Source organism: Carassius carassius, chromosome 3 (genome assembly GCF_963082965.1).
Source record: "Carassius carassius chromosome 3, fCarCar2.1, whole genome shotgun sequence".
Taxonomy (NCBI): Eukaryota; Metazoa; Chordata; class Actinopteri; order Cypriniformes; family Cyprinidae; genus Carassius; species Carassius carassius.
In genome coordinates, this window is record NC_081757.1 from 11506943 (window position 1) to 11532275 (window position 25333).

At 36.4% G+C, this 25333-nt stretch overlaps 3 protein-coding genes across 3 annotated transcripts; 1 reads left to right on the plus strand and 2 right to left on the minus strand.

The window, feature by feature from the left end:
• Positions 1-479: 479 nt before the first annotated feature.
• On the minus strand, positions 480-5332 carry phf23b (PHD finger protein 23b). Its single transcript, XM_059529180.1, has 5 exons — positions 4848-5332; positions 3657-3688; positions 3481-3573; positions 2039-2642; positions 480-1196 (listed from the first exon to the last, which is right to left on the minus strand). The coding sequence occupies exons 1-5, from the start codon at positions 4873-4875 to the stop codon at positions 1003-1005; spliced, it is 951 nt and encodes a 316-aa protein (XP_059385163.1). The 5' UTR covers positions 4876-5332; the 3' UTR covers positions 480-1002.
• Positions 5333-6308: 976 nt separating this feature from the next.
• On the plus strand, positions 6309-7825 carry LOC132119330 (heat shock factor-binding protein 1-like). The gene is made up of 3 exons (XM_059529193.1): positions 6309-6612; positions 7137-7519; positions 7707-7825. Exons 1-2 carry the CDS (start codon positions 6568-6570, stop codon positions 7494-7496), a joined length of 405 nt encoding a protein of 134 aa, XP_059385176.1. The 5' UTR covers positions 6309-6567; the 3' UTR covers positions 7497-7519; positions 7707-7825.
• Positions 7826-8993: 1168 nt separating this feature from the next.
• Positions 8994-10995, minus strand: LOC132114189 (serine/threonine-protein kinase pim-1-like). Its single transcript, XM_059522309.1, has 8 exons — positions 10848-10995; positions 10571-10708; positions 10374-10468; positions 10227-10277; positions 9708-10083; positions 9430-9606; positions 9215-9303; positions 8994-9130 (listed from the first exon to the last, which is right to left on the minus strand). The coding sequence occupies exons 5-8, from the start codon at positions 10057-10059 to the stop codon at positions 9119-9121; spliced, it is 630 nt and encodes a 209-aa protein (XP_059378292.1). The 5' UTR covers positions 10060-10083; positions 10227-10277; positions 10374-10468; positions 10571-10708; positions 10848-10995; the 3' UTR covers positions 8994-9118.
• Between the last annotated feature and the right edge of the window lie 14338 nt (positions 10996-25333).

Below are 25333 nucleotides of genomic sequence, written 5' to 3' on the forward strand. Positions count from 1 at the left end.
TCTCAAACATCTCTTGAAAACAATAATTACAACCATTCTACTCAAGGAAAGCTTCAGCAAAGCTCCTAAATCTAGCCTTATCATCTTATTAAACTGAAATCTTCTGAAAATTTAACACACTGAGAAAAAAAAACCCACTATGCTGTGCATGTAATTAAAGATCAAACAGTTTTGATAGTTTCTTAGACAAAGTACATGGGTTAACATACTGTACATTATCAGTAGAATAAGAAGAAATTGTTTTATCAATAATTGCAGCAAAGGATTCCCTGCTTAAATGACTTGTATAGCTCTTTATTTTTGACAATCTAATACATGTTAGCTGACTGGTCAAGTCCATTTAGGTGTGATTTCTGACAAATTTTCAATTAAGAAGTTTTAATTCGAATGGTTTTATGATCACCTACAGGAAATGGCATTCAGACTAACACATTACATTGATTAGTCTTCAAACAAAAGCATCTATCCCAATGAAAAAAGATCAACTGGACAGTTCACTAAGAAATAACATTTTTTGTAACAACTGTGTCAACACAATCTCTCACAGCAGCTCTTTGGCAAAATCAGGACAATATTTTTCTGTATTTTGAATAGTTATTTATATATGTATATATATATTTTTTATACTTTTAAATAGACCAAAGTAACTAATATTGTATACATCTGTGAAAATGTAGTGTGGCTGTGTTCTCTAACTTTTCCAACAAAGAAATATAGTGGCACTTACTAAGTATGCAAGCTGCTATATAAAAAAATAATAATAATTTGATGTGACAAGATAGCTTACATATCTCTGGAACAGTTACAAATGAGCCAAGATCAATTACCAACTCAGGAGGTAAGAGATCAGTTCAAACATTATTTCTCAGTGAACTCTGTAATGGAGACTACTGACTGTAAAACACGTAAGGAGTGACTAGAAAAAGAGGAAAAAATGTATTTTGGACAGAAAATCTGGAGAACTGGGAACACTCAGAGCTTTGAGGGAATGATCACCCTCATCTAACTGTCTTTTTTATGACTTGACCGTCGAGAGTCTCTACATTTGTGGCAGTTAAATATGTCAGGCACGTTAGACTTCTTAATTTTGGCGCAAGAGAGGTGCACCCACACGCTGCACTGACTACATTCAATCATGGGCCGTCCTGCAAACGGTTTACCGCAGTAACAGGTGATCAAATCCCACGAATCATCCCCTGCAAGGAAAAGATGCAACAAATTATATATTTTTTTTAATTTAATTGTAAAGTCATTAATTAAATGTAAAAAAATAAATAAGTTGAAAAAAAAATGTATGATAATCTCCTGTAAGGAAAAGATGCAACAAATAAAAAAAGAAAAGAAAAAAAAGTAGTATTTATATTGTAAGTCATTTATAAAATTATTTAGTGACAAAAAAAAGAAAAAAAAAAGTATATATATATATATATACACACACACATTTATTTGAGAGAGAGAGAGAGAGAGATAGATAGATATATATACACACACATTTTAACATTTAATTTTATTAATTAGCAGGGACTCTATTATTAAAGTTTTTTTTATTTATTTATTGCTTAATATTTATTTTCTTTTGGAAACCTTGATACAATTTTTCAGAATTTCTTTTTTTTAGAAAGTTAAAAAAAAAAACATTTATTTGAAATGAAAATATTTTCTAACATTGTAAATGTCTTTTACTGTAACTTCTGGACAATTTAATGTATCCTTGCTGAACAAAAATATTATTATTATTTTTTTATCTTATTTACTCCAAACTTTTTAATTGCGTGTATAATGGCTTCCAAGCAGCAAAAACTGTTTTCATTGATAAAAGTAAATGTTTCTTGAGCACCAAAATCTGCATATTAAAATAATATCTGAAGGATCATGGGACACTAAAGACTGGAATAATGGTTGCTGAAAATACAAAGATGTTGTATTTCACCACACTGATATAAAATTCAGTAACAAAATACAATATTAAAATCCTTCAATTAATATTTATGAGCATTTCCAAACCATCTAAATCTTCCTCAGTCCCTAATAAACTCACCTGACTCAACCATTATGTCTTCATCAGCTATCCAGGTCTCTCCCTCACTGGAACTCATATCGGCCTCTCTGGTGGCTTCCTCCTTTTCTTCTTTCACCTGGGCCTGTAGTCTGCGCTCTGCCGCTGCTCCCTGGTCCAAATGCTCTTCTCCATGCCCAAGACCGTTCTCTGAGTCTGTCTCGCTTTGGGCCGAGCTCTTAAGCTTCTTAAGGGCTTTGGACTGTTTGGGGTTCTTACTGCGCTTGATCCTTGCACGCTTCTCGCCACCGCTGCTGCCGCTGTCACCAGCGCCTGAACCCAGAGAAAGACGCTTCAGCTTCTTGTCCTTTTTGCGCTCAGCTTTGCTGGCGACCTGGCCTTCATAGAAAGGGTCTTTTAAACACATTTTGTCTATCAGGGCGCTGTCAGACGACAGCCGCCGCATGCTCTTGTTGCTCTTATTGGCACGAGCCTTGCGAACGAACGTGTGGATGGTGTTCAAGTCCGACGTGCCGTGATTCCAGTTGGGAGCCATGTTAGAACTTGCTCCACCTAAAACACTGCCTTCACCTGAAGCACCAGAGCTGTTTGGAGAACTGGAGGATGCTGGCGACCATGGCCTTTCCTGTGGACAGAGACACAACCAGAACAGCTCAAATGTTATTTTGTCATAAAATATCTTACATCTAAAAATACAGGTTGAAAAAAGACCAGTACAGGGCTAAAGACGTTCAATGGAGAAGATTGACCGCACTGAAATCACAGGCGACTGAGGTCCAAAATCCTAAAGATTTTAGCAATAACGTGTCCCAAAACAGGAGTTTAATTGTGATTGGAGCTACATTCTGCCAGTCAGTGGCCTTCAAGAAGCAGGACTGGTCAGACCTGGAGTAAACCATGTAAAGCTGCTGTTCTCAATGCCAATCCTGGAATTCCCCAAACACTGCATGTTTTGGATATCTCCCTAAACTGACAAACCGGATTTAACTCACTGGCACCAACAGCTAAATCTAGGAGCTATTGATTATTCAGAAAAATCAGCACCAATTATTGAATTTTCTTTTAATGTTTACATTTTTACTCTTTCTCCATTTCTTGTTTATCATTTGTATGATAATAATTGTGTGATGAGGCACGGGTTTAATAAATTTAATTCACTTTAAAATGGTAAAACATTTTCACAAAGCATAAATATATTAAAGCATACTATTATTACATTTCAACAATTATTATTTTTTATTTTTTAGAAACACTGATTTTACAAACTAAAGCCCAATTAAACATTTTAACTTAGTTATCTACAAAATCCAGTATCTGTCAGATTCTGCTCATTAGCGCATTAGTAAATGCTTGAAATGGGTGTCAAAAAGGTGCAGCACTAAGTCTTCTCTGGGAACAAGATTTGTAAGAGGGCTTTAATGCATGAAACCACACCTTAATGTGAAACAATGCTCCATTCTTACCTCCTTTGGAGAAGGGATGTAACCAGCATACGCAAGAACAAAACTGCAAAACTTGTTGAAGTCCTCCACTGTCCTCTTTCTTCTCTCTGATGGCTGGACATGAATATCATTATTAGTAATTTGGACAAGCACTGCCATCTGTAGGATGAAAATCGTATTTTCCTTGTTTGACTTACCAGAGTCTCTGCTTTGCACTTCAGTAATGAATCTATGTAGCAAAAAGAAAGGAGAGAGAACAACATCAATTCGTTGCTAAATAACAGATTTAACAGAGGAAACTTTGCATTTGGAATAGATTGGGGAGTTTTTATTTTTAACAAACCTGGTAAAAGTGCGTTTTCGACGGTAAGCTAACGCGCTACATGTGCTATTCCTCGCGACACCCTCCTGTTGATTGAGGCGTAAAATTCAACTGCGCAAGGCACCATTTTACATCCAAACGATTTGAGAGACTTTAATTGGGAAAAAACTAAACTATATAGTGGCAAACACTATAAACTTAAGCGGTGAAAAATGCGAGAGGACGAAGCAGCTTGTGGCTTAAACCTTGCTCTCGACGTCGAAACACGCCAAAACAACTTTTCTGGTTTGGAAACTCATATGAAAACATATATGGTTGATCTTAATACAGTTACAATGGCCAAATCTATAGGTGTTGAGAGGGAACAGACACCAACGGCAATGCATTTTAGCGTTACCCCGGCATAACAAAGAGTTACAGTCAGGCAGCGAAATGCTACCACGCTAAGCAGCGACCAGCCTTAAAAAGGCAACATTTGTGCCTTAAATGTCGTAAAAGTATAACAGCCTAACCGTGTACTAATAATAATATAAAAAAACTATTCCACTGGCACCTGGTTAAAGGGATCAACAGCGACAACTAATTTAAAACAGATCTTGTTTTATTTAGTGAAGACAAAATGCGCAACGCTGCGTAACTGCGGTTTTGTTAGACCGGACCCTTAAATCATTTGAACAGAAAGCAGTGGTTGGATATCAGGCATGTTTTAAATCATTTATGAGTTACTGTTAAACAAATGGCTACAATCAACTGGAGTAATTTCACTTCTTGCACAAGATAGCAGCTCGGCTAATCCCTGTATGAACCAGCTCGTCTGCGCAGTAAAATGTCCTCTGCTTCAACGCAATCAAACATTAGAAAGTGGCTGGCACTGAATCAGGTTTACGTTACTTGTGAAATCAGTCTGCTAAACTAAAGGGTATGCAAAGTTACTGCAGTATTAAAGGTGCTAACCGGCTAACGTAACTGACTTTGCTGAAGCTGAACGAAGATGATGATGGGTGTTGCCTATCACAACAGGGTTAAAGTTTGAATATTTGAAATTCAAGTTTTATGTTTTCCTTACCTTGGTGTTCGGACATTATTTCAAGCATTGTCGCCTAAGAAGCTCGATCCTCTTGAGTTGGGTGACACCGTGCAGCGTCGATCTTCGCCCGGCTTCGGGCGCAGCGAGCCCCGGAGGACTAGCTAGAGTCCAGTGAGCTGGGCATGTGAACGATTCAAACGACGATTTTACTTTGTTTTACAAAATGGTCAAATGAAATATCGCTGGATCTTAAATCCCTGGAAATATCAATTAACTTAGTTTTGGCCAGCAAGCAGCATTGCAAAAATGATCCAGCTGGTGATTCGAGTACCTAACGGACTATCGCGTAAGAAAAGAACCAGTGATAAAACCAGGGATCCAGCATGTTTTTGCAACGAATGTTAGTAACATAAACTCTGCGTTCGCGTTATTATGCTTTTTCGACGAAAGTTCCCCAAAAATACGTCTGCGTGTCGCCTTCAGCGCGCCTCACTAGAGTCGACGACGTCAACTGACTCCAGAAACCCCTTGCGGTCAAATTGCTGTTGCGGTGTAAAATTTTCTCTCCAAGGGTTCATGGGACATGTATTTCAACATATCAGATTTTCTGGCAGACGGCGCGGAATCCAATGGCGAATAAACAACAATACCCATAATTCATTGCGCTAGTCGTTTTTCTGCTATGCTCACGGGAAATTGAGTTTATCTGTTCCAAATCCCATGGCTTGTATTTGCTGTATTTGCATAGTACACTGGTTTAAAAGAATAACGGTACATTTATTAACTTTAATATTTCTATGCAGATAGAAATAGGATATTTCAATCAACATTAACAGGCGGCTTTTCTGGTCATTTCGGTTGCCAGTGACGTATTTTAACCATTAAACCCAAGCCTGTGGAAAGGCCAAGCAGCTGTATTTCACGAAATAAACAATTACTTGCGAAAGGGGGCGCTTGGCGGCTCAGGAAGAGTTGGTTCACAGGCGACACTGGTTATTATTTAAAATAATGAAAATCTTAAAAAATATGTAGGCAGGCTAGTATAGTATGGGATAGGTGTCCGTGGGCCTGAAAGCTATAATTTATTGAGGATGGAGAAATAGAGATGCTTCTAATAATCATAAATACATTTTATTCTTAATTCATTGAAAAACTAAGGAAACTATAAAGTCTTGGTTCATTTAATAATCATTTTAATGTATTTTAGTTAAATATATATATAAAAAACTAATTTATTCTAGAAATCTAATCTAAAATATTATGAAAAGGCAAAAAAAAAAACGTGATTTTGTTTTATTTTTTACCTATATTTTCAGCCTTTATGTGCCATTTAAAATCTCCCCTCTTTTATCACTTAATCTTTCATTAATGACATGTAATTCTTTTTAATTTGTATATTTCTTAAAATGTTTTTATTTATTTATTTATTTATTTTAATTAATTAAATATACTGAATAATACAGTTGTAAATGACAGCTAATCTCTACTGTTTTTATACAGTTTATGACTGGGACTCGCCTTTCTGAGCCACCGAGCGCCCCCTTCAGGACATAAAAAATAATCACATGTAAAAGTGCAAAAGCCGATCTGTTGATGATTTCAGTTCACTGACCAAACCTCTTAACAACGAAATCAGCTACCGCTTCAGGGGCAGTTTCCACCTTGAATACATCACACAGTACTGTACAGCCTCGACAGGGCTCTTGATCACACAAGCATAAAGAACACGGGAAGGCACGAAGGGGCTTTTGAAGAAGATATGTCTGAGAAGGACCCTAAAACATCTCAGGACCTGACTTTTGTGGTGAGTGCTTGATTTATTCCGAGATACAATACTGGGTCGTGCGCCTAGTATTCGGACACGCTCACTAGCCAAAGTGAATTAATGTATAATGAGAAGTGCTGTTAAGTGATTTGTCTGTTGTAAGTCTCCATTCATTAACAGCACTGTCGTGAAGTAGCATTGAAAGATCACTCTCGTGAGTTCAATGCGTTTTCAAATGGATTCTTTGTTTATCAGTCATTAAAATGTAGATGAAATTTATTTTCAGAAGGGTTATACAACGAGAATTTCTTTATGTCACTGTTAGGTATCTTGAGTGATTATACGTGTTGAGAGGTTTCCCTTGTTACTATGGTTTCGCTTCCACGCGTGGGCGGGGAGCATGCCCTTAAACTGCTGTTTTTACTCCTGTGTGGGAGGCCCACGCAAAACCCACACGATTCTAGACGGATAACATTTGTGCTCGTTTGACGCAGTGTTCATTCACAATTTTTTCAGAGTTTTAAATCCGATTGTTTGTTTAATACTGTTCTTCTTCGTTTTAGGTACAGACCTTGCTGCAGCAGATGCAGGACAAGTTCCAGACCATGTCAGACCAGATTATTGGGCGAAATATCCTTCCAGATGTGCACGTGTTTATCACTGTAATTCATTTAGCACCTAATTGTAGATTAATTGAGTGGAATCGAAACCTTAATTTATTAGAAGAGAAGTCATGCTTCCTAAATGCTTCCCTTTGTGATGGTAGCTTATTCAAAATGTGTTTTCTCTTAATTCAAATACTTGATGAAATGAGTACGCGAATTGATGACTTGGAGAAGAACATCTCTGATCTCATGAGTCAGGCAGGTGTGGAGGAGTCAGAGGAGGAGATAAAAGTCACTGAGACCTCTGGAACAGCTTGAAGGCAAAGACCAACACCATCCTAGTAAGCGTAGGTGGTGCTTATGCCACTTTGACGATGCCATTCTTTCAAAGTTGTTACTATGTAGAGAGCATTTATATTCTATAAACTGCAGCAGAATATGATATGTATCTGCTTGTGACACAGGTTCAAGTTACTTCATGCCATGTATTTGTGTTTTGTTTAATCTTTAGTATCTTTTCTCTTTCAGACTGCCAAGGAACACAGTGAGGACCTTCTACTGCAGTATCAGAATTTTTAAATGAAATGTGAATTAATCCTTTTTTAAGTAATTCATTAAAAATGGTGCTTGCCTATGTGTATTACATGCTGTTAGGTTAAAACTATATTACTGGACAGGAGATAAACAAATGAAAACTTGTTTTGTATTTATTCATTGCATTCACAGGGGAAATCATGTGATTCCTGCATGTTTTGCTGATTATTAAAAACTCCATGAAATGGCTTTGAAGTCTCTGTTTTCTTTCCTGTGCCAACATATTTCTTTTTAAAATGTGTGTTAAAAGTGTTAAACTCCAATTTTTTGTTGTTGTCAAGATTTACATTTAAAGTATTTAATTGAAATACTTGGAGACTTTTAAAAGGTCTTCATTGGAAAGTGTCTGCAGCCAGATGGTGTAGTTATGACATCTACCAGCAGGGGTTAACTGGGTCATGTTAATCATGCATAACCTTGACCCATTGGATGCACCACAAGAATGTGCACAGTTCCAAAGCCTTCATTAACGACTAATGTCAAAGGAGAACCATATCGGCCAGACTGCTTGAAGATATGTGGTATTAGAGGAAGGGACATTTTAAAGCCTTCTTATTGCCTTTCTGTTTTAATTGGTGACAACAGATGATCAGACCAAGTTAGAAAACAAATCAGTGATCCACCATCATGACTTTTATGGTATTTGATAGTGTTTATATATGTATGTATTTACTCACATATATTTTATATTATTCCACACCAGACTCAAGTAAATTGTACTTAAAATTGTTGAAGTGGCATTCATATCTAATGTCATAATGTGTGTGTGTGTGTGTGTGTGTGTGTGTATGTGTACGTTATTATGTTAATAACACAATGCATGTGTGGTCAAAAACCAAGCTTGGCAATTTTCTGCCAAGCTAACATGGAATGTGTTTGTGAGTGAAGTGAACATAGTTTATCTCATTTTGACATTTCCGAATATTTCTGTACACTTTACATTGAGTGTTTGTGTCATTGATGAATTTAGTGGTGAATGAGTTGTTGATATTTATTTATTTATTTATTTATTTTTTAGTGCTTCCGCAGCTTTCTATAGAGAGATCTCTGGTAATATAACAAAGTGCATAAATACAGTATCTTAATAAATTTTCTAATTATTATTCTAATATTATACTTATTCTATCATTATACTATTATTATACTTAAAATTTCTTAATAATCCTTCAAAATATCTTAATACAAATACAAATATCTTAACACATTACACAAATACCTAACTCAAATTATAAATGAATAATGCCACTTTAAGCCGCCAGGAGCTACCAGGACACAAAGGCCTAAGTGAAGACAGAAAATAAAAGAGTGGCCGTGGCAGGGAGTCGTTTTCTGTTCCTCTCCATGTCTTACTCCACGACCTGAAACAAAGCAAATTTAAAGCAAATTTGATTCATATGAAGAGAAAAAAAAATAGCAAATATTAGAGATTCTAATCTCAGTACCGGAAACCAGTCATGGAGCTGCATCTCCTCCAGAACAAGTCTCTGCTGGGGGTCCGGCTGCAGACAATCACAAATCATCTGGCAGCATTCTATTCAAAAAGATGGGATAGATTATGCACTTATTACTTGCACCTTTTTATAATTAGATTTCAAATTGTATACTTTCATATGTATAAGTCAAATTGTCCATCTTTGTTCTTTTATGAAGCTCTCACCTTGTGACAAGTCGGGTTTGGACCATTCATTCCTGCTGATCATTTGCAGGTCTTTGTCGTCCGGATAATACCCGCACACCATCACTAACAGCAGGATCCCTAATGACCAAACTGTCGCTGGCTTTGCATAGTACCCGCCGTCGACATAGAACTCCGGTGGACAGAACATTTCTGTACCTAGAAGGAAGAGATTTTGATATTTAATGCATTTCTACAGCATGTACAGTAGGATGTGTTTCAGTGAGCTAAATGACCTGCTAGCAAATCATAAAACCTACCACTGAAGGACATGTAGGCAGAGTCCTTCATGAGCATGCCGCAGCCGAAGTCGATCAACTTAACCTCGAACGTGTCCGGGTTCACCAGGATGTTTTCCAATTTTATATCTCTATGGAAGACGCCACGCTCGCAGCAAATGTTAGCGGCATGAATGACCTGCCACATTAAATGTCGTGATATCCCCTCTTCGAGCCTTTGTCGGAGCTTCACGAAACTAAACAGGCTCATGCTTAGCATGGGCCGCTCCAAGACCATGACATAGTAGTCGGGGTCGTCCTGCCAGTCCAGGAGTTTGATTATGTGTGGAACACTGGGGCCCATATTGGCCATTAGTGTCAGGCCAATCTCCATTGGAAGGCGACTGGGATGGCCAGGCTAAAAGAAATAACATTTGATGCTTAGATGAAGGTGGTTTCTCAGATTAACATGAATATAAGATGTTAGAAATGGATATAACAGTGACTGAGATGTAATAATACACGTAAGTAATACATGTAAGTAGTGTACAGGCTACTTACAACTCTGATATATGGCAAATCTGTAGTCTTTTCTGCAATTTTCACAGCCACCTGTTCAATCAAACAAAGAATTGACAATTATCAGGTGCATAGAGATCATTACGGTCATGAATACCGAACAGGTATGGAAAGTTTTAAAAAAGAAACCTTGAGGCCATCCTTGCAGCGAGTCCCTGCATGCACATGGCCATAGCCTCCTCTTCCCAGCTTGGGCCCAAATTCGTATCGCCAGAAAATGTGTCCTATTTAAAAGATAAAAAAATGCAATAAGCATGAAATACATTTTTACGCATTCTATAATTGATACTAACATTTTCTAATTCTCATATATTTATTATTCGTACCGCTGTCTGGCTCCTCCGCTTCATCATCTTCAGTGGAACTATCTAGACTTTGGAGGTCCTCAGCAGCGGGAAGGACTTCAGAGCCTGGAGCTTCTCCAAAATCATTAATCTCTGCAATTTCCTGCAGAGAAGTCTTATCTGAAGAGGGAAATAATATAAATGAAATCAGATATAACATGAATTAAATATTCCATCCTCAAATTTGTGTGGCATTTTGAAAAACTGAGAATATGAGAATCTGCATGTATTAAGTTTTGGATTCTGGCAGTAAACTTACCCTTGTCCAGCTCTTCCAATCTATCATCTTTAGGGGAACTAACTGGAGTGCTGACATCCTGAGGTTGGAGGATATCTTGCTCCAGTTGTTCCTTAGCACTGAAGAGGACTTCAGAGACTGGATGGATCTCTACAGTGTGCTGTAGTGATGTCTGATCTAAAGAGTAGAATGCCAATAATATGAATACAACATTGCACACTCAAATTACAGTAGTTTTTCCATTTAAGGACACTTTTGGAAAAATATTAAACATTTCCAAACAATGTAAATAAATTGGTTTCTGGATTAAGATTTTTACTGACAGGTTTGGCAATGAGGCCTAATAAATCCATTCACTGGGAAATTGAGAATTGGATTATGGCAGTAAATTTACCATTGTCCAGCTCTCCCACTTTGTCCTCTTCAGTCAAACAAGCTGGAGTGTTGACATCCTGTTGTGGTGGGACGTCCTCCTCCAGCAGTTCCTCTATAGCGGGGAGGACTTCAGAGACTGGAGGTTCTTTGTGATCATTGATATCTACAACAGGTATGTGTTGTAGAGAAGTCTGACCTACAGAGGGAATATTAATAACTTAAGTAAAAAAAAAGATGCTAATGAAAAATTATTGAAAAATGACATTTCTTTAGACAATGTAAAGCTATCTGTAAAATAACTAGTGTTATTTTATTATCATTGAGGTACTCAATTATAATAAAACACATATTTCATAGAAATATGTGGAATATGTGTTGCACTTTTATTGTGGACAGCCTAAGGCACACCTGTGCAATAATCATGCTGTCTAATCAGCATCTTGATATGCCACACCTGTGAGGTGGATGGATTATCTCGGCAAAGGAGAAGTGCCCACCAACATAGATTTAGACAGATTTGTGAACAATATTTGAGACAAATAGGCCTTTTGTGTACATAGAAAAAGTCTTAGATCTTTGAGTTCAGCTCATGAAAAATGGGGGCAAAACCAAAAGTGTTGCGTTTTTTTTCAGTGTATTATACTTTTTTAGTGTGATAGTGATTTTTTGTTATACATAAAAAAAGGCCAGTTGTACACGAGAACAACTAAAGTTTCCCTAATTAAAGAATCTCCCTTTAAAACTTCCATCATCGTATGTGATTTTACCATCATTAAGTCTCCGATACGATCCCGCCTCATTCTGGGACACTTCTTCAGCCTTAGCCAGGTTGTATTTTCCAGCTTTTCGGCGGAAAAAGCGAAGGCGGCGATATTTCCAAAACCTTTTGTAGTTTTCCTCTTGTCTCCCCGACTCTTTTCTCTCTATCTCATCAGCACCACCAGGCGTCTCATCAGGAGGATGAGGATGGGTTTCCGCCCTGATGGGGGAGTATTTGAGCAGCACACAGGGTTGGGGTTCGTGTGCATGCTCCACTTTAAACGCTTCCTTGAGTTTTGAAAACAATCCCATGATAATAGGGGGTTTTTCACTCCGAAAACAGACTACTCCAAAACTTCAACCAACAAAATGAGCTACTAAGCTCTAAGCCTTTATATAGGCGACGCGTTCCAATTGTTCCGTGACGTCACAGAAGGCTCATACAGATGTGTTCTGCTGGAATGACAGAAGTGCGTGCCCTGTCCCTTTTGAATAATAACATTTATGTGCACGTGCACAAATGGACCCAAAGTGATGCTCAAGCACCTGATCTTTTGGCTAGATAATTGACCTTTTGCAAGTGTTAAAGTGTGGTGCCAGTTGGATGCTGCACACTGGTGGTGGATGAGGAGATACCCCCTGTCTATTTAAAGCGCTTTGAGTGCCTAGAAAAGCGCTATATAAATGTAATGAATTATTATTATTATTATTATTAACTATTATTATTAAAGGACGAAAATGCCTCGCGATATTAATTTGCGTGTGTGTATATGCTCATAATATAATTTATAGGCCTATTCAAGCTTTTGCTCTATTTTTTCGATTGAAATAGTTCCAAACAAAGCAGTTGCATGTTTCCTGCTTGAACGATTCCGCGTTTCACCTTCAAACAGTGTCCAGCAAATGATACATTTTTACCAAAAAGACTTTGGTACAGTCTAAATCCTCAGTGCCTTTGTTCCATAAGATTAGGAAGTCAAAGCCAAGAGTCAGAAGTCACGGCTCTACAGGTCCTGGGATGCATTGCATGGACTTTTTACTGCTAATAAAAGATTCACTGCAATCATTTCCATCTCTGGGTTAAAGAACATCCTGCAAAGGAAAGCAATCACCTAGCAATGTTCCTTAGCATTTAATGCTAATAAAACTCTAATTCTCTTTTGTTTTTTCAGCATTTTTTGTGTGTGTTACTTGGCCAGTACACACAGCATCATATAATTGCACTTGCCTGTTATTATGAACCAAGCTCAGTTTTAATGAAATCTGCATATTACAAAAACATGGTATAAATTATGGGATTAAAGGCTTGAGAGAGAAGATAAGTGTCATCCAGAGTAAAAAAAAAAAAAAAAACCTGAATGCTTAAACTCTTCATTTGAGCATCTTAACAAATCATAATAAATGGGTCATTGATATTTGCATGACACCGAAATGTTATTTTATAAAAATTATGGAAAATAAAAGATAAATACACAAAAACAATATTAACCGTTTTAATAACATTATTCTTCATTCAAATAGCATATGGTGCTAAACATTTGCATTTTTTCTGTATAGTGGGGCAGAAATTATACATTTCATTATTAGTCTAATAAGAAGTTGAGGGCTTTATGCATGGGTACCACAGAAATCTCAAATTAGAAGATTACACATAGAAATTTTAAATGTTCATTTATACGATCACCCGTTGTCCAAACACATGCCCTGGATTTATTTAAAAGTTCTGAAAACTTGCAATGAATTCAACATCTTTTCACTTAAATTCAGTTTGTGGTTTGTAAATTTAGTTTTGCAGTATATGAATGATTTCATATTGCTAATTAGCTAGCTACGGATGTACAATTGTTTTATGACTTAATTTTAGGAGACATTTTATTGTAAGCTTTTTTTTTTTAATCATATTTATGGCTATACTGACAGTTCAATACAAGAACATCACACAGTTAAGACTGAGATTATTTGAAGAAGTCTTAAATAAAAATAATTATAAATACTGTCCACGTGGTGGAGCTATTTTGTTAGTGAACATTTAGATTACAATCCTATTCAAAATCATACAATAATCATACAGTCATTTCACTTTGAAAGCTTGTTCAAGATGCGTCATTATTGTTAGGACTGACCAGTTAGTTGTCATGAAATGTTCACATCAAAGTCAAATTGCAAGATTTTGTCAGATGCTTTTGGAAAGTAGTATACAATTTATTTATTATTCTTACAGAATTTGCTTTAGAAAGAAAATGAGGGAGGTAAATCCTTCTGATGTCTTGTGTCTTGCAGATAGTGACATCTGAGACAAACTGTCAAGGTGTTAATAAGTTTATGTGCATCTTTGTGGTACTACATTTGTGTTTGCTCAACAACAGGGCAGGAGTAATAGGCGTATATTTGTTTTTTCAAGGGTTGGAAATTAGATTCCCTTCTTTGTTGCAAGCTCAAAGTCTCAGAACACTGCAAGGTGGTAATTTTATATCGCAGCTGGGGGTTCACTTTCCCTCTGGACTGTAACATGAAGTGGACCATTTTCTCTCACATTCTTCCTTAGCAAGATTTCGGCTTTCCTTGTGTACATTTATCACAACCTATAAGGCAAAAATCTTTAGCCTTTCATAGTTTTTACACAGTATTCCTTAGATCTGAAGGCAATCTCTTTTTATTATTATTATTATTTACATTTGCCATTTAATGTCTATCTGCTTGAGTGTTGCTGTAATGGTTTAAATGTTGCTATGGAAAAGAGCACCATGCATTGGCCACACATTGGGTTAAATAAGATCATAAGAGATGACTTCTTTGGCTTAATCATGTGTTTAATATGTGTTGATCATACATTGTAAAATACTACTATTTTCGATGCCAAAATCAACAGCACAAAATCAGCTAGTGATCTATTTATGGGCTGTTCTGAGAACTTCATTAGAGATGGACAATATGACTAGCAGGAAATGTAGTGTTTTGATGAGGTTTATAATGACAGTAAATGAAAAAATCACATTAAATTCTGCATTTATTGGTTTGTTGTTGGTTCATATGATGGTAGTTCCAGACCCTTTGCCATCCCATCTCCTCACAACTGCATAGCAAGAGTTTCTGTTGCCATGGTGACGCCTTTGCTTTTATATGACCGCTACACTTAAATACATTAAAATGAACCCATTAAATTGTCCACAAGTACAGGAAAGTCACAATATATATATATGCACTTTTGATCAATAATCTTTAATACTGCTTGATCTATAAATTCTAAAAATGTGAAAATGTTAATGCAATACGATGGGTTATACTGTAATCTTTATAAAACCGCTGGATCTAAACCCACTCTGTTTTACTTGGATTGCAATAATCCTGTTTCACAGTGTCTTGTTGCAGTTTTTCACAGAATTTTAATCTAATTTAATTTAATCTACAAGAATCTGTCAAATGAATGATAGATATCATAACATATTTTTATCATGAGTTTTTGTAAATTTTCCAGTACTGGAAAATAAAAACAAATATTTTCCTAATTATTATTTTATTAATCATTTTTTATGGAATTAAAAAAATGACCAAACCAAAGCTCAGAACCTGATAAATATCCTGTCTTCACATCTGTATGAGTCAAGACAGTAATAGTATTTGTTTGTTTATTCTGGCCATTTCTTCTTTGCTCTCTTTACATGTTATCTATTCATGCTTTGCACTTTAACTAACTGCTGGTACTTATAAACTGTGGTTTTCTTTCCTCTTCTGTGGCAGGATGTTTCTTTTCTGCTGTTCACTTTCACATCTTAAGTCATCATCATGATCCATTAGAAGTGTCATGGGAAGCATAGAATAACAGGGGAGTGGCTCAGTATTTTCCTCTTTGGGGATCCATTCTATTACATGGCTAGAATTTAACTGATGTCATATGCAATGCAAACACTCATATTACTTTTCATGGTATTTTAGATTTTCTATAATAGATTAACCCGATTCAGGCATATTATATCATTCATCATTCGGGAGTTATCATTAAAATAATTCCTGTTTTCTTTAGAGCAAGTAGGCCAGACACGTTCTAATGCACAAAGACTGATTGCATAGAGCCCGCATTGATGAGGGTCAGATGTAATCTGGAGCATGTCCAAAGTATTTCTGTTTGAGTGCATGTGAAGGGCCTTTCAGAGACCCTTCAGAGGTTCAGTATTGGAGAAGATTTTATTCAAGCTGTGGACTGCATGACAAGACATACCTAGCCTCAGTATTAAATAGCTGTTGTGGTCTTGTGCACAAGAAATACAGTTATTCACTATTGAGAGCATGGCATAGTGATGTTTACTTTGGATATTCCACAGTATTTGAGGAATAGATGGAGGATCAAGCATTCAGCGATATGATAAGCTTCTGGATAAACAAATATATTACATATAGGACAGGAATTGACTGAGGAAGCAAGTAATCCATAAATGAGAATATGATTGTCTCTAGTTCAACACCATGAGAGAGACTTTTGGCGTATCTTTTTATTTTTATTCTGTGAAATCAAAGCATGTTATTTCAGTTTTTACTTCATTTTCCTATCTGCATTCAGCATTCATGCATATGAATGAGTTTAAAATACTCTATGTTTAGGCTTTTGTCCTCTTTTTGGCTTATAATGTAACCAATATATCCTGCCATCAACGATATCAGGTCATCCAGCCTGTCTGGGCCTATACATTTCTCCATCCTTTTGTTCTCTTTTGTGGAATGACAGCTTTTTGGAAAAATCCCAACAATGTACATACCCTTCCAATCCAAGATGTACGTAGGTGAGTTTGTTTCTTTATGGATGCCGTCAGAATGAGAGTCCAAACAGCAGATTAAAAACATCACAATAATCCAGTAATTCACACAACTCAAAACAGTTCTAAACAGATATGTATGTTTGTTGTGAGAGGACAACAGAGGGTGGACTTTTTTTCCCTGAAGGAAGCGTTATTATGAATTATGTATTTGTATTTTAGTCGGAAGCAATTGCTTGTAGTTATAAATACCTTAAAGGTGCCATCTGTCATATCTGGCAAAAAAATCAAGTCATACTCCACATTCCATACCAGATGGGGGCAGTATGCCTCAAAGTGAATTGGTCTACTCTAGAGTAATAAACGAGAAACGGCATAGTCTCTATGCTCCGCCCCTACCTTCACAACAACACTAGAGCATAGCTGAAGCCTATATAAGAGGACAGAACATTCATTGGGTGATGTCAAGTAATTTTGAAACATGACATCTTCAAGCTACTCCCCTTCGCCTTTACCAGTGAATATGTTTATATTCGTTTTATTCATATTACATTGAGTTGTAAATACACATTATTGGAATTAAATTAATTTGACAGACAGCATTCTGTCAACATCATTGGTCAACATCAGACAGCTGATGTTGACCAAGCTAGCGCCAACCAACGTAACCAGAGCTGCCAACTCTCACAAGCATTCACGTGAGACACACGCAATTGACTCTTTTCACACGCTTTCACGCCACACATCAATTTTCTCATGTACAGAAAAACCACGAAGCAAAGAGGATACGGAGACCAACAGACTAGACAGAGCAGGTTACTTATCATATAAAAAAATGTGTAAGTTATAGCTAGCTAATTATCAAACGCAGCTACGGTTAGCCATTAACATTAGCACGTTTATAAAACAGCCTTCGATACATTTCTATGTTATAACTTCCCGAAAAAAAAATACACAAACATATAAAACAAACTTCTAGCGAAATACTAACAGCATCTAACTTACCAATCCAAAAGAAATGTTGCAAGTTCGGTGTCGGACCTCATTTCTTTCAGGTCCATCAGTTTGTTTACTCTGGTTCGGCTCCTTTTCTTATCGGATTTAATTTGTAATTCCGAGCGCGGTTGTTTCCCTGTAGCGGGTGGTGGTCTCTTGCCAAGGGCTTAAGTCACATGAAGTAGTGGGCTGTACTTTCCACATGATTGACATTAGGTTAGATTACGCCCACAAGCCGTGCGAGTTATTCGTGTATTGCAGGTTGGCTGGTGGTTATGTTGCCCGCATACCGCCTCCCATGGCCGAAACTGGTATTATGACACCTGTCGGGCCGGGGCTAGTAATGCTACTGCTAATTAAGGTTGATATCTCTGCAGCACTATAACTTGACATTTTTTTAATGACATCATCGCCCTTATTTCTCCTCATACTTTTGATGCGTGTAGATCATTTTTTGAATATTTTTAGCTCAATTTTTGCACATGGCACCTTTAATGATGGATTTGATGGATGGACTGGAGTTATGTGGGTTACTTGTGAATTATTGTGATGTTTTTATCAACTGTTTATCCACTCATTCTGTTGGCACCCATTCACTGCAGAGGATCCACTGGTAAGCAAGTAATGTAATGCTCAATATCTCCAAATCTGTTTCTGATAGGGAATTTATCATCTTCATTTCTGGGTATTCCAACTGTTCCTTTAATTTGTGCGTACTATATGTTCTGGACCTGCCTTGCACTACATCTTCTCTTCAGAAACTACTTTTGTACTGTTTTGAAACTGAAATTGTATATACATAAAAAGTGTAAGAACAAACAACCACAACAGTTAAAGCATGCCTAGTCTGCATCTATATTAACTTTGTTTTCATTAAATCATTAATAAAAATGTCTTTAACCTGAGGGAATTTGTTTTATTTTTTATTACTTAATAAATGCATTTGTAAATAAATGTCTGTCTTGGGGATGAATGCTTCACGGGGCAGAAAAAATTAATTAGGCACTGAGAAATTTCCAAGTTCTGATCAATCCGCAGTTTAATTTAGCACACTACAGTCTGCATTGATGAATGGCTTCTACTGAGGCACTCTGGCAAAAAAATCTTAGATTTGATTTCATGAGAGAGATTAAAGCACCTTTCATCATATTACATGAACTCATTGAGTGATTCAGTTTATACATTCACAATAAAATAGATGCTCACAACAAACTACAGATACCCAACAGTGGTTTCTGATTTATGCTGAAGACAGCATGATCACCAGTTCATACTAAATTGTCTGCCTTCTTGTCTTTAATAATAAAGAACATTCTGTCGGGTCAAATGGGCTATATCTCATTAATTCAGACATTTTGAGTCCAGTGTCCAATTACACAAGTTAAAATTCCAATATCATCATATTTTTGTAATAGCTTTCGGGGAAAACAGATCATGAGCTAACATGAATCATATATACTGGCAGAGCACTTTGGACCAGAAACTCATGTTGTAAAAACCAGCAGGGATAATACACACACAAAATTGAAAATCAACTCATCATTTACTCATTACATTTACTTGTGTTATTCTCAGTGTTCTGTTTGGAATATGATAAAAGAAATTAAATTTTTTGAGTAAACTCTCCCTTTATTATTATTTCTTTCTTTCTTTTTTTATTTTCTTAGACTACTATACAACATTTGTACATTTATTATTTTTCATATAAGAAATATTGCACTAAATACTGTATGTTTTCTCTATTCGAACTACAGCAAATATAATTGCTGTGAGCCCTAATGTCTCTGCCCTACTTTTTGCTTATGATCCCAGCTAAAAAAAAGTGTGCAATGCAGTGCCTAAATGTGTCTGTCCATGAATATCACACAGATAATATACATATTATTTTTTACTTTCATGTAGATGGTGTCATCAATCTCAAAGGCCTACTCTGACACATATTTGAATGCTTTATTGGTAAAAAAAGTCTATATGGCACCTTCAGCTTCATATGAGGACGAAAACCCTTTCGAAACATGCATGATGTCTGAGACACAAACCTATAATTTAACAGTGAGGCTGACGAGACTGTTTAGTCAGCTACATTCCTTACGGTAGTTTCCCGCCGCAGCGCGCGAATTCTCTTCTATTCCTTACGGTAAGTGCGTGCTGCTTGTGTTGGTTTTGCGATTGTTACAACTGTAGCACGCGAGCGGCGCACTACATCAACGTTGCAAACAACAGCCTGTCTGCTAAAAAGGTAAAAATTGATTAAATGTATCTCTTTCTAATGAAATGCTAGCTGCGATTTAAAGTCAAACGTTATTGCTGTTGGTTTTGTTCAAAGAGAACAAAAGTGTTACCAGGACAATTTTCTTTTTGAAGGGAGTGTACACAGTCACCTTCTCTCTGTTTGGTCCGATTAATAAAACCCTGGAAACAACGTCTACAGTAATAAAATACTTACCATTTACAGTATTATTCTGTTTTAGCTTTAGAATAAAGAGAACAACTGGCTGGCATTGAAAAGTTAGCGAATAAATCAACTGTCGTTCAAACTCGACGTGTTCTCTGTCATTTGGTTTCTTCTTTTTTTTTTTTACTTAAAAAAGTCCTCTAACTCCATTCTCTATTCTTCAAGTCTTCAAATAGGCTACTGCGTTTGGCGAACCGAGACTTGTCATAGCGCTTGAATATTGTTGTTCTTTTGTTTTGGCTCTTTGCTTTGGATAAAAGCAACTGCTAAATGACTAAATGTAATGTTACTGTTATTTTAAAACTCTTTTCGCTACTCTTGTAATTGGCTGTTGATGTAGAAGTTTTCATTATGCAGTGGATGAAAATCGAAAACCAGTCCTGTATACTGTTACACTTTCTTTTATGATAACACAGAAACCAGTGTTAACAGTCTTATCTATTTTTCAGAAGCAAGAATCTTATCTAAAGCACTTAATGCATTAGTGGTGTTAGGGACAGGGTTTAAGAGGGTAAGCAAAACAACTGGCCACAAGATCTTATTTTGCTTGCTTTTAAAGTGGTTTAAAAATGTGAAGTTATGATTATTTGGACTTTATTTGATCCAGATTCACTCTACACTGCACAGATATAATTTTGTCTAATGACAATCATCTAGACATGTCTTGGTTTGTAACTTAAGTTTGATAGTGACCCAAGTCACTTTTCAAGAAAACAACAAGTGTAAACCATCCACACTGCATGATAATGCATATAATGACGCATCAATCATTTAATCCAGTTTTACGCAGAGGACAATGGGCCGGCCACAAGCCGAGCAAATAACAATGTATTTTAATTAATAGCTGTTTAACAGTATTGTAAGTGGGATTTTAAATTATAAATAGAAAACGCTGCTGTTCTCATTTGGAAAGGATATTTATTAAATTAATTAATTAAAATATAATCCATTTTGCACCACAGTGCCATCTAATGGGTTTCATAGTCTCAGCCTCAGACGTCAGGCCCACTGATTGTTGGCTAAACATCTGATGCATATGGCACACAAAAGTGGAAACACTTCAGGAGTTTCGAAAGTCGTCATCAGATTGGTTGAATTGATTGGTTGTTTGACATGTCAGTCAATGGCCTCATGGGTGAGCTTTGGGCAATGAAAGCTGCCATGGATTCCAGAGAAGACTACGCATTGTGTTGCATAATTGTGTTGCAGTAAAGACTTAAAGGGATGGTTCACCCGAAAATGAAAATTCTGTTATTAATTAATCACCTTCAAGTAATTCCAAACCCGTAAGACCTTCGTTCATCTTCGGAACAAAAATTAAGATATTTCTGATGCATTCTGAGAGCTCTTTGACCCTTCCATAGACAGCAAGGGTACTACCACGATCAAGGTCCAGAAACATAGTAAGGGCATCAGTGAAATAGTCTATGTGACATCAGTAGTTCATTTTATTTTACAAAGCTACAAGAATAGACTGGATGAGGAGAAGAATTGTTGAACAAAAAGCATTCTTGTAGCTTCCTAAAATTATGATCGAACTACTGATGTCTGAACTACACACAGACTATTTTACTGATGCCCTTACTATGTTTCTGGACCTTGATCGTGGTAGTACACTTGCTGTCTATGGAAGGGTCAAAGAGCTCTCAGAATGCATCAGAAATATCTTAATTTGTGTTCCGAAGATGAACGAATGTCTTATGGGTTTGGAATGACTCGAGGGTGAGTAATTAATGATAGAATTATTAATTTTGGTTGATCCCTTTAAATGGTATAGAAATTAGGGGTGGGCGATATAGACTCAAAATCATTTCATAATATTTCAAGAATATTTGCGTTAACAATATTTATGACAAAAAAAAAAACATGGAACAACATTCTATTAGTGATTGAACCTGGCAGGCAGCAGCAATTATTAGTGCAAACAAAATGAACGGTGTTTTCCATCCTTTTCCAATGAGCTACTGTCATCGATGACAGGCTACCTAATTTAAAATGTAAATCTGTTGTCATAAGGAGGCAGCAGCAGCTGTGTGTTCAACTTTAAGCTGACCGATCAGTGTTTGACGTCAAAATACAGCGAGAGTGGCTTACCTATAATTTACCCCTAATTTACACTGCACGCGTCTGCAGTGTGTTCCGGCTGCGTCCCAAAAAATGGCTTTCCGCGCTGCTTTGCTAAAGATATGCACCCTTGTATATTTTTCGCGGTAAGAGTGTGCGCTTGAATACGCTCTAGAACCGCTCTCGCAATACTTTGATGTCATACAAAATATGAGGCTGTGCTGCTTCAAGTCGAACACACATATTGGTTTTATGCTCGGGAACATATAGCCGCCATACGTCATTGGGTCGCTATTGATATCGCGATAAGATGCTTTTATCATGTAAAAATGTATACCAGTGTTATCGTGGACAGTATCATATGGCACACCCCTAGTAGAAATAGCTAGTTGGTTTTCAGTGCCTTTAACAGATTTACTGTAGCTTCTAAATGAAATGTGCACCAAATGTGATGCTTCTCACCATAAGGATGTACATTACAGGAAACACTCTTAATTGGGTCAGTCCCCTCCCCTGTGCTCTGTCTGACTTCTTTAACCTGCTTTACATTAATTAATCATTTTCTCTGTTCCTCAGCTCTATGTAGATGCATGGTGGCATGTGTATCTGAGATTTTACTAGAAGACGCTGGACCATATGTTCAGAGAGTGGGATTTCAAAAAAATCTGCCTTCATCCTATTTAAAAGTAAGTAGTTTACATGTTTTTATATAATGTTTTTAAAACAATGGCATGTTTATAATCTGTAATATTATTAGATTTTTTTTTCAGAGAATCTCGGTTGTATACTTTTACCATTTAATATTCTTCTAAATCTAAGAAAAATATTCAAAACACGGCTAAGGTGAAGAAAGCAAAATATGGTGTAAGGTGGTACTCCAAGCTTGAAATGTTCTGAAGGAAAATACCTTTTTTATTGAATGATCACACTGGTCCGGGGCCAGATTAATTGTTCGAACTGTTTTATTGCATTAATTTCATTATAATTAATTGAGTCACATGAGTCAATACAATCAGGACACTTAAGATTAATGAAATTTTTCCTAAAGCCTCTTTAGATGTTGTGTCCTTTTGTGTAGAAAAACGGTTTTGTGAGGCCTTGGACTGAATCACTGAGTAAGATGCATGCTGTGCTTCATGAAGTGAAACATTAACAGTTCAGACTGAGGTAATGTCTCGGAGCTTGGTCAAATCACCGGGTCATCAGTTACCCCAGGCCAGAAGGAAACGTTGTTCTTATTCAGTGGTAAATTTGTAGGTGTAAGGTTAGGAGTGTGAGGGCTGTCTATGGAATTATTTTACAGTAGAGAAGGCACATTTTTTGGTTTCACCTGTAGTATGTCAAGACTGGTGAAGTATGTATGTATGTATGTATGTATGTATGTATATGTGTGTGTGTGTGTGTGTGTGTGTGTGTGTGTGTATGTTTTTTTGGGTGTATTAAACAATATGCATCCAAAGTTGCAAATAACAAGTGTCTGTTTTTGTTCCTGTTACTGCTAGAATTAGATTTTGAAAAAGTTTAAAGCCAATAATTTAAGTCTTATCTTAACCACCAAACACCCTACCCATCCTACCCATGGCATTTAGCAGACAAACACTCCCATCTTTCCACATAAAAGCCCTCATCTGTCTTAATCTATGAATTTTTTGTTTAGTCCTTGCACTTGACGTCATATTACATGACCTTTTTTAAAAGATCATTTGGCATAAAAACATGGAAAATAAAAAAAGAGAAAAGCATCCAAGCTTGTCCAGATAATATGCATCTTGTGTATTGAACATGTTTTAAGCATAATCCTTACGTCATCTGTTTAAATTTGGTTTTTGACCAATATTGTAAAGTAATCGAGACACAGAAGGCAGATTGATTAGGTTAATGATGAATGAGGTTTTATGTGAAGCTTGGTTTCTAATGTTTTCATTTATTTGGCCAATGTTTACTCTGTTTTTTAAAGGATTTTAGAGTCTTCACAGAAGAGTTTTAGAGGTTTTGGAGGTTAACTTCCTGTTTTTGCAGATCATTTTTATTTTGATGTGGCAGATGCCATGTTTTCATTCAAAGAGCACAGTGAAGTACTTCTCACAATATCGGCTGATTGCCTGTTACATATTAGAAAGGGCAATTATTTGATTAACTAAATTCCCCTTCTGATCAATAATGTATTTATCTTTTTGTATTGATCCGACGCATACTCTGTTGTCTAAGATATGAAGATTCCTATGGCATGAGAGGCTTCATTCCACTTTACCATGTGAAATGAGATGCAAAGGGTCTTTTGCGAAGCAAAGTGCAGAATGGCTGTAGCCTTTAAATATAAAGCAAATTGATTTTTCCCCACACATGGCCATCGAAAGAACATCCTCAATCCTTTAACTGTCCGACATGGATGACTGCACAGCACAAAAAGGGCTTTTCATCCTCCAACCTAATTAGCTTTGGGGGTCTTTGTCAGTAACCTCTTTGGCAAGAGCATTTAAATATTTAGCTATACTAATTATTATTTTTTAAACCATAGACTGTCTACATTTTGCAGATTTGGCTAAATGCTCATCATTTTTGTACAGCTGCAAGTGCATTGAAATATTATGTCTTTTCCCCACAAGAATGTTAGTCAATTAGAAATTACTGCAGATGTTATTCTTTATTTTACTAAACTTTATAACAATAAACACTTTTAGAGAAAAAGGGGAATCAGGCTGAACTGTTTACCCAGAACCAATTTAAGATTATAAGTGCATTATGGTATTGTTTTCTTGTCACCACTGAATAATTGTTAAATAGGCTATAATTTGATACTGATTTGATGCTGTCAAAGTTTGATTGAGAGGCAGGCTTGTAATTTAATGGTTGAACAGTTTCTTTTGTTAACTTGGTGTTCATGTTCAGAGATTGCTTATTACAGCTAAAGTTATCCAGCTAGTGTAAGCAAACGACTTAGTTTATTATTGCTCTGAGCCATCGGCGAGGAAGAGTGTGGGAGACAAATCCACTGAGTGAATCAAGTTATTGCTGTGATAACTGAAAATTCAGCATTTTTACAAATATCATGAGATGTTATTCGATGTTCTTAGATTTTAATGGCATGGGTCATTAATCTCATATTATAG

Coding starts and splice junctions, on each gene's coding strand:
- LOC132119330 (XM_059529193.1), top strand. CDS start 6,568: ATGTCTGAGAAGGACCCTAAAACATCTCAGGACCTGACTTTTGTG. Junction 6,613..7,136: donor CTCAGGACCTGACTTTTGTG/GTGAGTGCTTGA, acceptor TCTTCGTTTTAG/GTACAGACCTTGCTGCAGCA.
- phf23b (XM_059529180.1), bottom strand. CDS start 4,875: ATGCTTGAAATAATGTCCGAACACCAAG. Junction 3,574..3,656: donor AGTGCAAAGCAGAGACTCTG/GTAAGTCAAACA, acceptor ATTCATGTCCAG/CCATCAGAGAGAAGAAAGAG. Junction 2,643..3,480: donor ACATCCCTTCTCCAAAGGAG/GTAAGAATGGAG, acceptor CTCTGTCCACAG/GAAAGGCCATGGTCGCCAGC.
- LOC132114189 (XM_059522309.1), bottom strand. CDS start 10,059: ATGGAGATTGGCCTGACACTAATGGCCAATATGGGCCCCAGTGTTCCA. Junction 9,607..9,707: donor TGCCTACATGTCCTTCAGTG/GTAGGTTTTATG, acceptor TCTTCCTTCTAG/GTACAGAAATGTTCTGTCCA. Junction 9,304..9,429: donor CAAACCCGACTTGTCACAAG/GTGAGAGCTTCA, acceptor CTTTTTGAATAG/AATGCTGCCAGATGATTTGT.